At 45.8% G+C, this 12,726-nt stretch overlaps 1 protein-coding gene across 8 annotated transcripts in view; it reads left to right on the top strand.

Annotated features, from left to right (window-relative positions):
• Nucleotides 1-12,726, top strand: part of TRPM3 (transient receptor potential cation channel subfamily M member 3) — a gene marked incomplete at its 5' end in the record, with an annotated part of 449,010 nt that overhangs the window by 427,840 nt on the left and 8,444 nt on the right. For all 8 annotated transcript variants that reach the window (XM_081213521.1, XM_081213522.1, XM_081213517.1 and 5 more), the window contains one exon: nt 11,689-11,839. In XM_081213521.1, the coding sequence (XP_081069647.1) occupies nt 11,689-11,839 (151 nt within the window). The remainder of the gene's footprint in view (nt 1-11,688; nt 11,840-12,726) is intronic.

Here is a 12,726-nt window from a genome sequence, read left to right as displayed (position 1 = left end):
AGGTACCTGGTCATATCTTCCTATCTCCACTACAAATTCAGTGGCTGGCCTGAAGGAAGCCACTGTCTTAGCCTCAGTCCTCCCAACTACAGGGTGGGTGGTAAGAATCGGGCAGAATTCAATGTCACGCTAAGGCAATGATTCCATCAGTGTAAGCATTTCTGCTTGCCAAATTGAATGCCCCCCCCCGCACTGTTCTGGGAGTTCTCTGGAAGCCCTAGAGCTGATTTGGTGAAGACAGGTGGGAAAGTCTGGTTGTGGTGATGTGACTCATTGTGCTGTCTCTCACTAATACAACTATTGAGTTGAATCCAGCTGTGTTACTTACATTCTATGGTGGCTGTAAGGATTACAACTAGATAATGAATGGGAAGAACTTTGAACTCTGGAAAGCACTGTGCGCAGGTTAAATGTTATTAATGTGTTTCCAATCTAAATGTTTCCATACATTTCTGTTGTCCTAAGAATTCATTTGTCTGGCCATCTGAAAACGCAGAGTTCTGTTTTAATTAATCCTCCTGGTGCCACCCGGGGCAACATGCAAGGGCAGACCAGCCTAGCCTGAGATTGTGCAGCCATTGGAATGCAAGAACAAGACTACGCTTAGCACAGGCATGCTGGAGAAAATTTGCACACCTTTTCTACTTGAATGTTAAAAAAAAAAAAGGTTAAGGACCCCTGGACAGTTAGATCCAGTCAAAGGTGACTATGGGGTTGTGGCGCTCATCTTGCTTTCAGGCCAAGGGAGCTGGCGTTTGTCCACAGACAGCTTTCTGGGTCATGTGGCTAGCATGACTAAACCGCTTCTGGCACAACAGAACATCGTGACAGAAACCAGAGCGCACGGAAACACCATTTACCTTCCCGCCACTTGAATGTACATGTGGGTGGCATTTCATAACGAGGCCTTGTTCCAGTGGTGGGTCCAAATGATTCCATCTGTGCTAATAGATCCCCTGTGACATCAAGGGCATCCCTGAGGTGAGCCTAGGCTTCTGCAGGGCAGCTCATGGGTTCCTGTAGAATTCAAGAACATGGATTGTAGCAAGAGGCAGGTTGGCTTCTCCAGTTGTTCACGTCTGGATAAAGTGTAGTCATCAGCTCTGGCATTCATCCTAACCTCCTGCTTCACAATATATCTGCATAATGGGAATTTTTGCTAGAAAACCATTATGCTCTTTTCATCCTAATGGTTTTAAATATCTAAACTATCTTTAGAAAAGGGATTTCCTCTTTCAAATTATCCTTCCTCTTTTGTTCTCAAAGATAGCATCGCATGCAAGCAAACAAAAATAGGGATGGCATCCATGCAATTATCTTCTTGAGTTTGACTTTCCATCTTTTTCATATATTGCAAGAATCTTCCTTTTGTGAGTATAAGGGAAGAGTGGGGATAGGGAGAGTCACAAAGTTTGGGGTTTCCTTCAACAAATATCTGCTCCTCTATAAGTGGCCATTTATTGATGTTGTACTAAGGATGTGACATAGTGCAACACATTCTGCAGAAATTTGCCTGGGGTGTGTGCTTTTTTCTAAAGTGGTGTGCTGATTGTAGTTTAGAACCATGTAAATGGAGAAGGGGCAAGACAAAAGCTGACTGTGGCTGTAAATGTCTTTTAACAGGATGGGAAGTGCTAAAGCCTTACATAGAGATTCAGATAAATCTGTTTTACTGTTGATACTGATTATTTGAACTCTTAAGTAACTGCTGTTACTCATTATTTGAGCTCCTAAGGTGATAACCACATCAGATGCCTCTTACTAACTCTAGTCAGGTTGTGATACAGCTTGCAACATACTTACCTTGGAGAACTTTATAATAGTTTTGAAATAAATAAAATATAAATACTGGGGATTATTGAGCCCCTGTGCTGTCTTAAACTTATGCATTCAGAAAGGGAAAACAGAGTTTGTCAGCTCTTGTGTTAATCAAACATTTGAAAGGATCTGCTAAATCTCCATGAGCATCCAGTGCAGGGATGCCATCTCACTCTCGCTATTGCAGGTGCCCGTCATTGTCATGTGGGCACCTCCAAAAACGCAATGGGCGTTGCGCGTCATGCATATGACATCACATGCACTATGTGCAGGCATGTGCACGAGACGTTGATGGCGGCCAGTGGTGGCTCCTCTTCCTCTCCACAGCCAGCAAGGCACCCTTTTCCGTAGGGAGGGGCTCAGACTCGGAGGCAGAGAGACCACCCCCCACCCAGAAAAGGGTGCCTCCCTCTCTGACTGCAGAGGGTGGAGCTGGACTGCTTCTCTCTCGGAGGCAGCACGGCAGAGGCTGGCTGGCTGGCTGGCTGGCCGGCTGGCCGCCTCTCTCCAGCTTTGCTCATTGACTTTGTGGGTGCCTGGCCCCCACAAATATATATATATATATATATATATATATATATATATATATACACGGCCTATGATCCAGTGTTTATGTTGCTGAGATTGATTTCTGCACAAAACAGACTTTAAAAGTGAAAGACAAAGAGGAAATGTCTACCACATTCAGAGAGTAATTTTAGGCAGGTCTGGATCTGCCTGAGAGAAGAAATCTGGGCTGGAGAATATGATCCCTTACGAGAGCCTCCTCCGGAGCTCCTTCAGCTGTTCTTATGCAGAGACGTAAGTCTAGCACTGCAGCCTGCTGTCAACATTCTGTGATTTCTCGTCTATGACAATGCAATATTGTCTCTAAAACATGTAGCACATGCAGAAGAACAACCCATGGCTGGTTAAACCACACAATGTTACATGTTATTTCTCTGAAATGTTTGTTTTTGCACTATTTGGAAATGTATATTCTCCACTCTGGCCTAAGCTAAATCAGCCACAGTTGACTCTTTACACTGGAGTGTTTGTACTTTCTCAAATGTCAGCCAAGCATCAGCCTACAAGCTCAACACGCTCTTTAGAGCCATCAGACATCACAATATTTTGGTTTCTCTTTCTTTCTTGCATTTTCTATCACTTCTTTGCTAGCCATAAATTCTGGGTTCATTGAGAAATCCACGTTTCTTAGGCCTGTATCACATAAAAATTTCACTGAATTTGAGAAATATACAAATACTACATTTGTTTTGTTTGTATAGTTTTGTTTGGGTTTTTTTATTTTGTTACTTTGCATTGTTCTGTGAAGCATGACTGCAGGCTGGCCAGGTTAGCGCATGGGGGCATCAACTGGCAGCCTCCCCATGCCACAGATGTGCCCCATGTTCGTCTTAACCTCTGTGAAGCAATGCAGAGTGATTTACAAACTGGCTGCATGTTCTCTGTGGTTTTTGTGGTGGTGAAGTGTCCATAAATAAATGCCTGAATTCTTTTTGAATGGGGAAGAAATGGAATGTGCATGGATATTGTAGACTGTGCAGTTAGGATTGGGAATGAAATGTATTTGTTGAGAAGGTGCATTCATAATTATTTGACACAGGAGTCATTTTTATTATTATTTGAGGCCCACTGAATTTCTCTGGCCCTCTTGCTAAACCTCTAATCATTTCCCCTAGAATGTGTTTATGCTGCTAAACAGTCCTTCTCTCACACATGGACTGAGTCAAATGAGAAATGGATTTTAGAGCAATGATTTACAAATGAGCAAATTTCAAAACCCACATGCAGAACACATCTTTTTAAAAAAACAAGTTCTGTGTCATGGCTGTTGTAATCATATTGGAGAAATAATAATAATAATAATAATAATAATAATAATAATAATAATAATAATAATAATTTTTATTTATGCCCCGCCCTCCCTGGCCAGAGCCGGGCTCAGGGCAGCTAACACCAGTAAAATTACAGTAAAATCATAATGGGGGGGAGACCCAATTTTTTACAGGTTTTTTACAGGTTACAATGCAATTTAAAATGCAGACTCCTTTTAATAATAGCCCATAGATCAAAACCATAAGGGGAGGGAAACATAAGGGTCAGACTGAGTCCAAACCAAAGGCCAGGCTGAACAGCTCTGTCTTGCAGGCCCTGCGGAAAGATGTCAAGTCCCACAGGGCCCTAGTCTCTTGTGACAGAGCATTCCACCAAGTCGGGGCCACTACTGAAAAGGCCTTGGCCCTAGTTGAGACCAATCTAACCACCTTGTGACTTGGGACCTCCAAAATGTTGTCATTTGTGGACCTTAAGGTCCTCCGTGGGGCAAACCAGGAGAGGCGGTCCCATAGGTACATGGGTCCTAGGCCGCATAGGGCTTTAAAGGTCAAAACCAGAACCTTAAACCTGACCCTGTACTCCACCAGGAGCCAGTGCAGCTGGTAAAGCACTCGATGAATGTGATCCCACGGCAAGGACCCCGTAAGGAGCCTCGCCACAGCATTCTGCACCCGCTGGAGTTTGGGTGCTGTGGCCTGAAGCAGCCACACTCTCTTGGCTCTCCAGTGACCAGAGACAGAGGATCTGATAGGAAGCTACACAGAACATGGAGGAGGCCAAGAAAAGTTAGCATCACAAAAAGATGATAAACACGGGAGATAGAGGATGTAGACAAGGACTGAAAATACGCCGCTGTGAGCAGAACCAAGCAGAAACAGTTTTCCAGTGTTCCACTGTTCCCTCAATTTCATAATTTTTTATCCAACTAGCATTTTATCTGTGGGCTGCAAATTTACATGAGTACCTAGTCCAGAGCATGGGATAAAATTCAGAAATGCAAAAATGCATAGGATGTCTTCCCAAACAGAAACTTCACTGATTTATACCACGCAGGTGATCATGGCAAACAAGTTTTGATGAACTCTGGGGCCTTTCATCCCTCTCATTCCTCCCTCTCTCTCTCAATTCTGTTCTGAAGTAGTTGTGATGGAAATGGGAGCAGCATGGCTGTTATTCCAGACTAGTTAAACCAAAACACTTTTGTCTTTGCTTTGCCCAGCACAGTCTCTGGGTCCACACACTGCCAGCACTATTCTTACAAGGAATCTGGTAAAATGTGGGTTGAATGAGGTAACTGTTAGGTGGATTTGTAGCTGGTTGACTGATTAAACTCAAAGAGTGCTCTATAATGGTTCCTCATCATCCTGGAAAAAATTGACAAGTGGGGTGCCACAGGGTTCTGTCCTGGGCCCGTTGTTGTTCAACATCTATATAAATGATTTGGATGAAGGAATTGAGGGGATGCTCATCAAATGTGCAGATGACACCAAACTTGGGCACAGAGGCGAAGCTACCTCTCTGGCACCCAGAGTGGCGCAGAAGTGGGGCTGGCCAGCTCACGAGGGCAGGGCTAGCTGCATGCCCAGCGAGCGTCCATAACCGCCCACTGCCTGCACGGTGAGCATCAGGGGGACACCGCTAGCCTCCCGCTGCCCACGCGGTGAGCATCGGGGGAGGGGCGCTGCTAGCCTCTCGCCGCCCGCGGCAAGTGTGGGTGGGTGCGTGGCAATGTCCCCCCCCCCAGGATGGCACTTGGAGTGGCCACATACCCCACACCCCCTTCCTCTGACAGGGCTTGGGAGTGGGAGCTAATGCTGCAGAAGACAGAATCAGAATTTAAAATGACCTTAACAGGTTGGAGAACTGGGCGCAAGCTAACATAATGAATTACAATAGGGACAAATGGAAGGTTTTGTACTTAGGCAAGTAGAACCAGATGCACAAATATAAGATGGGGAACACCTGGCTCACTAGCAGTACATGTGAAAAGGATCTAGGGGTCTTGGTGGACCTCAAGCTTAACATGAGTCAACAGGGTAATGCAGCAGCAAAAAAAAGCTAATGCTATTCTAGGCTGCATCAACAGAAGTCTAGTGTCCAGATCAAGGAAGCTCATAGTCCCACTCTATTCTGCCTTGGTCAGAGCACACCTAGAATACTGTGTCTAATTCTGGGCGCTGCAATTAGGATATTGACAAGCTGTAACGTGTGCAGAGGGCAACCGAGATGATCAAGGGTCTGGAAACGAAGGCTTATGAGGAGCGCTTGATGGAGCGGAGTATGTTTAGCCTGGAAAAGGAGAGGAGATAGGATAGCCATCTTCAAGTATATAAAGGACTGACCCATGGAAGAGGGAGCAAGCTTGTTTTCTCTGAAGAGTAGGATTCAAGCCAATGGCTTCAAGTTATAAGAAAGCAGATTGTGACTAAACATCAGGAAGAGCTGTTTGACAGGGAAACGGTGTCCCTCGGTGTTAAATTGTGGGTGAACATATCAGACACAGCGATTCTTCAAACAGCTCTTGTTTATTCACAGGCCAGAACAGAACTGGGCTGAAGGGTTCAGCCAGCCTGCTTACTATATAGAGCTCAACTACAAAGCAACAGTAACCACTTTCTGTACATATCCAATCACTGAACGTCACTTCCAATTCCTTATTTGCATATGCGGACCTGAGTGAAAACTATCTACAGTATCCCCCTGGTGGCCCAGGGTGAGAAGTTCAGTACATAACACCTGGGACATTGTGGTCTCTCCTTCCTTGGGGGTTTTTAAGCAGAGGTTGGATGGGCATCTGTCCTGGATGCTTCAGCTGAGATTCCTGCATTGCTGGGGGTGGACTAGATGACCCTTGGGGTCCCTTCTCAAACACAAAGTTAAGGCCTGCTGCAGGAATGAAAAGAAAAGAGCCAGGACACCTATTAAAATCTGAAGAGGACGGAGGAAAAGGAGAGGCCTATCTGGCTGTCTATACGCTATACATTAAAAGGACATAAAGCACATTTCTCCCCCCCCCCAAAAAAATGATCATGGGAACTGTAATTCACCCTTCAGAGAGCTATAATTCCCATCACCCTTAACAAACTACAGTTCCCAGAATTCTCGGGGGAAGGAGAATGTTCTTTAAATGTATGATGTGCACACAGCCTTACTTATTAATTGCTCTGGACTGAAAAATTACTTCCATGCTGGTGAACTTTGTTCAACAGAATTAATTCAATTTTTAATTTTCTGTAAGAGGCTACCTATTCAAAAGGATCCCAGAGAAATCTTCCTTGACTAACAGTCAATTCAAGTGAAGGTTAAACGGAGGGCGGGGAGAAAGACTGAACATATCCAAAGTTTGCACTTCTCTCGGTCATCCATTTTCATGACAGGCTTTTGATATAGAATTCTTCTTAGACTTTTAATATGCATCAATGAAGCTTTGGATTCATTCACAGTACTTTGTTGACTTCTTTGTGTTCGGGGCACCATCTGGGGGGGGCTGAAGGGCCGGGGGGCGCATGGGACCGCTCCCTCAATCACGGATTATAAGAATTATGACTCCAAAGTTCTAGAAACTCAGAGCCTCCCATGAGTGGCTGTGCAGTGGGGCAGGGCTAAGGCACCGTCCTCTCCACAGCCTCCCCACCCCTTCCAGATTTTGGCATTGCATGGGGCGCCATTGAAATTTGAGGTGCCAAGCAGTGGCGTAGCGTGGGGGGTGCCAGGGGTGCCGACCGCACCGGGCGCAACATCTGGGGGGGCGCGAGTCCAGAGGGAAGGGACAAGTTCCTTCCTCCGCCGGGCTCCCCGCCGCCACCGCCAGCCTTGCGCCCTAGCGCGCGCGCCCCCCGCCGTCGCTGTGGCTGCGCTCCGCTCACTGCTCGCAGGAGGAGCAGCCGCTGCAGCAGCGCCGACGCCGCCACCGACGCCTGGCCGGGCACGGGCAGCCTCTGCACCCTGCCGCCGCCACCATCCCCTCGGCCCAGCCACAGGCGGCGGCTGCTTCTGCCTCCATCCTCCTCCGGGCAAGCAGCGTTGTTTGCGCGGCAGCGCCAGCGGCAACTCGCAGGTTAGGGGTTGGGGGGGCGCAAATTACTTGCCTTGCCCCAGGTTAGGGGGCGCAAATTACTTGCGTTGCCCCGGGTGCTGACAACTCACGCTACGCCGCTGGTGCCAAGGTCTGCCAGTGCACCTGACCAAGCTGTAATTGTAACTCTATTTATTGATGTCAGGTCACATGTGGAATACTTATTTTCAAGTCTAATTTTGAAATCCTGATAAGCCGTTGTCCAAGTTTGCTTGAAACAAGCTTCAGAAAAACTAAGAATGGTGGGCGTGAACAACCTGCTTCCGAGAGCCCCCGTGTAAAATCACAGAAGGGTCGCATTGGAAGGGACCCCCAGGGTCATCTAGCCCAACTTTCTGCAATGTAGGAATCCTGCCCACAGCACTTCTTGGTTGGGCTTGGACCACCAACTTTCTGGTTAGCAGCCACAGAGACGCATACTTCAGACTAAATTGTCTTCATGCGGCAAAAGCAGCAAACAACTTTTCCTTAAACTTTTCTAAAGCAGGTTTTAAAAGCTATCATCCTGATATATAACAGCCATTTGAAGCTCTAAAGGAGCAACTGGGGCAGTGGAATGGTATGACAGAGCCACCCTCCTGACAGGGCAGGGGCAGAGCGGGCAGGGTGTGTGGGCACCATTCAGCACTCCTGATCTATCTCTACAGCCCCAGGAGCTCACTGTCCCCTGGCTCTGCCCTCACGCTGCCCATGTGTGCTGCAGCACCCCTTGCCGCTCCACAGCATTGCCAAACCACTCCTGGGGTTCTAGGGCTCTCAGCCCATGGGCCTTGCCCTGGTCTCCCCTTTGACACCTGTTCCTTCCTTGCTCTTTGGCTTATTAAGATGCGGTGAAGCTGTCTTCCCCGCTCCCACCGCTTTGAGATATTTTGACAATCAAGAGATATACAGTGGTACCTCAGGTTAAGTACTTAATTCGTTCTGGAGGTCTGTTCTTAACCTGAAGCACCACTTAAGCTAATGGGGCCTCCCGCTGCCACCACGCCACTGCTGCGCAATTTCTGTTCTTATCCTGAAGCAAACTTCTTAACCCGAGGTACTATTTCTGGGTTAGTGGAGTCTGTAACCTGAAGCGTATGTAACCCGAGGTACCACTGTATAATGTGAAATAAATAATGTGCCCTTGTAATCCCATATGTGCACCAAGCAGCTTCCTCCAGCTGGGCTTGGAGGTGATGAAAAACAATAGAAGAGTGAGTTGACAGCAGGAGACTGTGATTGAATGCTGGATGGTGTCGTAGTGAGTGACAGGTGGAAGGTGTCTGTTGGGAATGACAGTTGAAGAGGAGTTGAGAGACAGAGAGTTGAGGGAGAAGGTGAGGGAGAGAATGAAAGCACAGTTTAAACATTTAGGATAGCTCCGGAAAGGAGAGTCGGTGAAGCAGGGTATCAGAGCTCTTATTTACTCATCTGTATTTGTTCTGAATGCTATGCTCCCTTAATCAATATATATCTAGTATTTTAACTTTCCACTTGCAGTGGGTTATAAGCTCGGTAGATCTCTCCCCATGTGCCTTGTGCCGGCTGGTGCCGGCTGAGCAGTGTGGCGCATCTGGCTTCCCGGTGCCACTTACCGGGGGAGGGGGGAGGGGCAGGAAGCTGAGTGGCAGGAGCGGCTGGGGAGCCAGTCTGACCCTCCAGCTGCCGCACCATCACTGCCCTGAGCTTTCCGTGTCTTTCCCCTCTCAGCAAGCGGCAGCGACCAACACTGTTTTGCTGAAGTGCGTGGGCAAAATCAGGCCAGGCAAATACAGCCCTCCAGGCATCCCTGTCCAGCCCTTGGGACTATCTGCGGGGCCTGCTTCCTCCCCAGGACACCTTCCCCAGGTGTTTTTGCTGTGTGGAATGTGTCCTTGGCCTCTGAGAGTCTTCCTAGTCTCTGAGATGCCGTAACAGAAGGTTTTGTGAGGACCATTACACCTGGACTTGGGAGTTTAGGTGAGGGGTTGGGCCTAGTGACCTCTGGGAACAAAGTGTCTTATAGAGAAATCCAGGAACACCAGAAGTAGCTTTAAAAATGTTGAGTAAAACCATATGGCAAACTGCAACTGCCAGAATTCCTTTTACGTATTCAGGTCCAACAGAAGGTACAGATTAAACAGGGGAACTGGAGTCGATTCTGCTAGATGTATTTCTCATCTCACAAGCTTCTTAGGCCTTGGTCTCTTCACTTGGTTGTGCTATATTGAGGCTTTTTGGCCAAACTAATCTGGAGGAGGGCTGGTTATACAGAGGAACCTGCCTGAAGAAGTAGACTGGTCTAAACAACTTAGACATACCATATTATGATCCTGTCATTTTTCGTCTGTGATGGACTGTTGTAACTGCTGTTCTACTGACAGCCTATAAGGAGTTGTCATCGCCACCCAAAGTAATGATCCCAGCTAACACACATAGCTCATATTCATCTTCCCTCCACCATCATTTCTAGGGATACTATCTGCAGACCAGAATGAAAATAACATGTCAATAAAATTTCTATGATGCTTCTGTGTTTCTTACTTTTCCTTTTTATATATCTTATTTTTATTGGTTTTCCAAATTATTAGAGATTAAACCAAATTACTTTAATTTAATACAATTTCTTTTTTTAAAAAACCAGGTTTCCCACTCCTGTTGCAAACATATGTCCACCACTTCCCCTTGTAGGCACTTCATCTCGATTGATGGGGGAGTGCATAATAAAACCTTGTTAAATTCCTTCTCGAGCATAAATCAAAAGCTTCCCCCTCTTTTCCTTGGTGCCAGACAGAATAACATAGCCACAGCTACACACATCCCTTTCATTTTGCAGGGGAGGACAAGGGGGAAAAAATATTTGGAAACCATATGAAAGCGCAAAGCACCTTATGCACCCCCTTCCTTCCCGGTTTTAAGGGTTTTTAAGATTTAGAAAAATCAAATACCTTCAAAGATCCAAACCCAGTCCTTTTTGCAGATGATTGATTGCAGCCCGTTATCATATGTCATTTCAGGAGCACCTCATGATTAATGCCAATATTCCAAATTAATGAGGAACCAATCACAAATCATGCCGGAGACAGAGGTTCGTATCCATTCTGCCTTTAAATTGGCAGACACGGCCTTAAGTGGCACAGTGGGATGCAGTGAACTCCCCAGAACCCATTGGGGAACATGGTCAGGATTTTTGCCTCCTAAATCCTGGCTTTCCCTGCCTGAATTTCCCGTCTGCCCCAGAGGGCAGTGGAGAGCTACTGCCATGAATCGTGAGGTCAGGCAGAAACCTTCTTTCTTACTTTTCCATCCTGCGCTGGTCAAATGATCTCTTTGCTTACTTCTTTTCAGGAGCTTTGCTACACTATCTATATATTACCAAAATCAAAAAAATTATAGCAGAATAAAGAAGTTTAGCATACATATTTTAATCAGTTTATGTCCATAATTTACTGAATGCTGTTTTAGAACATGCAGTAAAAATCTTGAAACAAAAGGAAATGCCAGGGAAAGCTGCTCCTTCTGAAGACTTCATTGTATTTCTCAGCAAACTGCTTTAAAGAACCCACCTTGAACTGAAAACAGTGGCAGCATTAAGATAAATTCAACAGTGAGATTAATAACTGAATGACGTAAACTGGAGAATTGACTAAAATGGTTATAGTAAAATATGCAGGAATGACAGATAAGTAAAAAGAACCATGGAAGGAGAAGAAGGGAAGTCAACAGACATATGGTATTGTGTAAAATGTTTACTTTGAGATGTATAAATGGGAAATCTAATAATATATAGAACCTACCTTAAAGAAACAAATTTCAATAGCCATAGGAGTGGATATTCTCTGGAAGATTTGCAGATTTGATCTCAGTGAATGATCGGAGAGTGAATGCTCCTGTGGTTTTTAAGCTTTTGATGGTGCCTTTAAAAATTTGATAACTTCTGTTAAGGTTTTGAAAACTGGGGTTATTTTTCATCCCCCTCCTCCCTTGTTTCTTCCCAGCTCCTTGTGGTCAGAATGAAACCAGAGAGGATGGGAAAATCATCCAGCTGCCTCCCTGCAAAACAGGAGCATGGATCGTTCCTGCCATCATGGCTTGCTACCTCTTGGTTGCAAACATCCTTCTGGTGAACCTCCTCATTGCCGTTTTTAAGTGAGTGTCTATTGTTTTAAAATTCAGTGACTGTAGTAAATGTTTCAGGAACTTCTGATGCTCAACTGTGCAAATTTCTAAGATGGGGTTATAGTGATAGGGCTGGTAGTGCATTTACATAGTTAACAGCTCAGATTACTTTTGCAGTCAATCAGGAGAATGTAAACTCACAAACTAGTAAAAATATAATGAATTATCTTTTGTTTTTTAATAGTTCAGAGAGTTCTCTTCTGGTCAGAAAAAGGGATCTGACCTAGCAACCTTCCACGCGGATAACTAGATAAGATGCAGGAGACATAGGAAATACGTATCTTCCCATTTTATTGTATTTTACAACTTCCTTAGAGCCCCAAATTGCTTTGAATTTCATCAAATCAGCTGAATACACAGGAAACTGCCTGGTATTAAGTCAGACTCCTAGTCTATCTACATCAGATTTTACAGTGACGGGCATCCGTTCTCCAGAGTTCCAGGCAGAGGTCTCCCCCTCTGTACTCCAAGCCTGAGCTGCTGCTCTTCTCCCGCTAGCCATTTTCTGGTCAAAATTGCCTCCCCAGCTGCTTTTCCTTTCCGTGGGGGATACAAAAAGCAACTGGGGGATATTCTGGTGGACAGGAGATGGCTTCCTAGGAAAAGACTGAGCCTGCCCCCTTCCTGCACCACTCTGGTCAGTTTGGAGCTGCCTTGGGGCAACGTTAAAGAAAAATATCAGGAGCCACTTCATGGGGGGAGATGAGGACTGGTTTCTAGGAGGAAGCTAAAATCCTCACTGCTCAAGTACAGTGCATGTTATGAGCCAAAGTGCCCCCCACCCGTATAGCCTGGGGGAACCCAGCCAGACGGGTGGGGTATAAATATTACTATTACTATTACTATTACTATTACTA

The sequence above is a fragment of the Podarcis bocagei genome (genome assembly GCF_964188305.1).
Source record: "Podarcis bocagei genome assembly, chromosome: 11".
Taxonomy (NCBI): Eukaryota; Metazoa; Chordata; class Lepidosauria; order Squamata; family Lacertidae; genus Podarcis; species Podarcis bocagei.
Note: the sequence above shows the minus strand (reverse complement) of the source record. Positions and strands in the feature narration are given on the sequence as shown.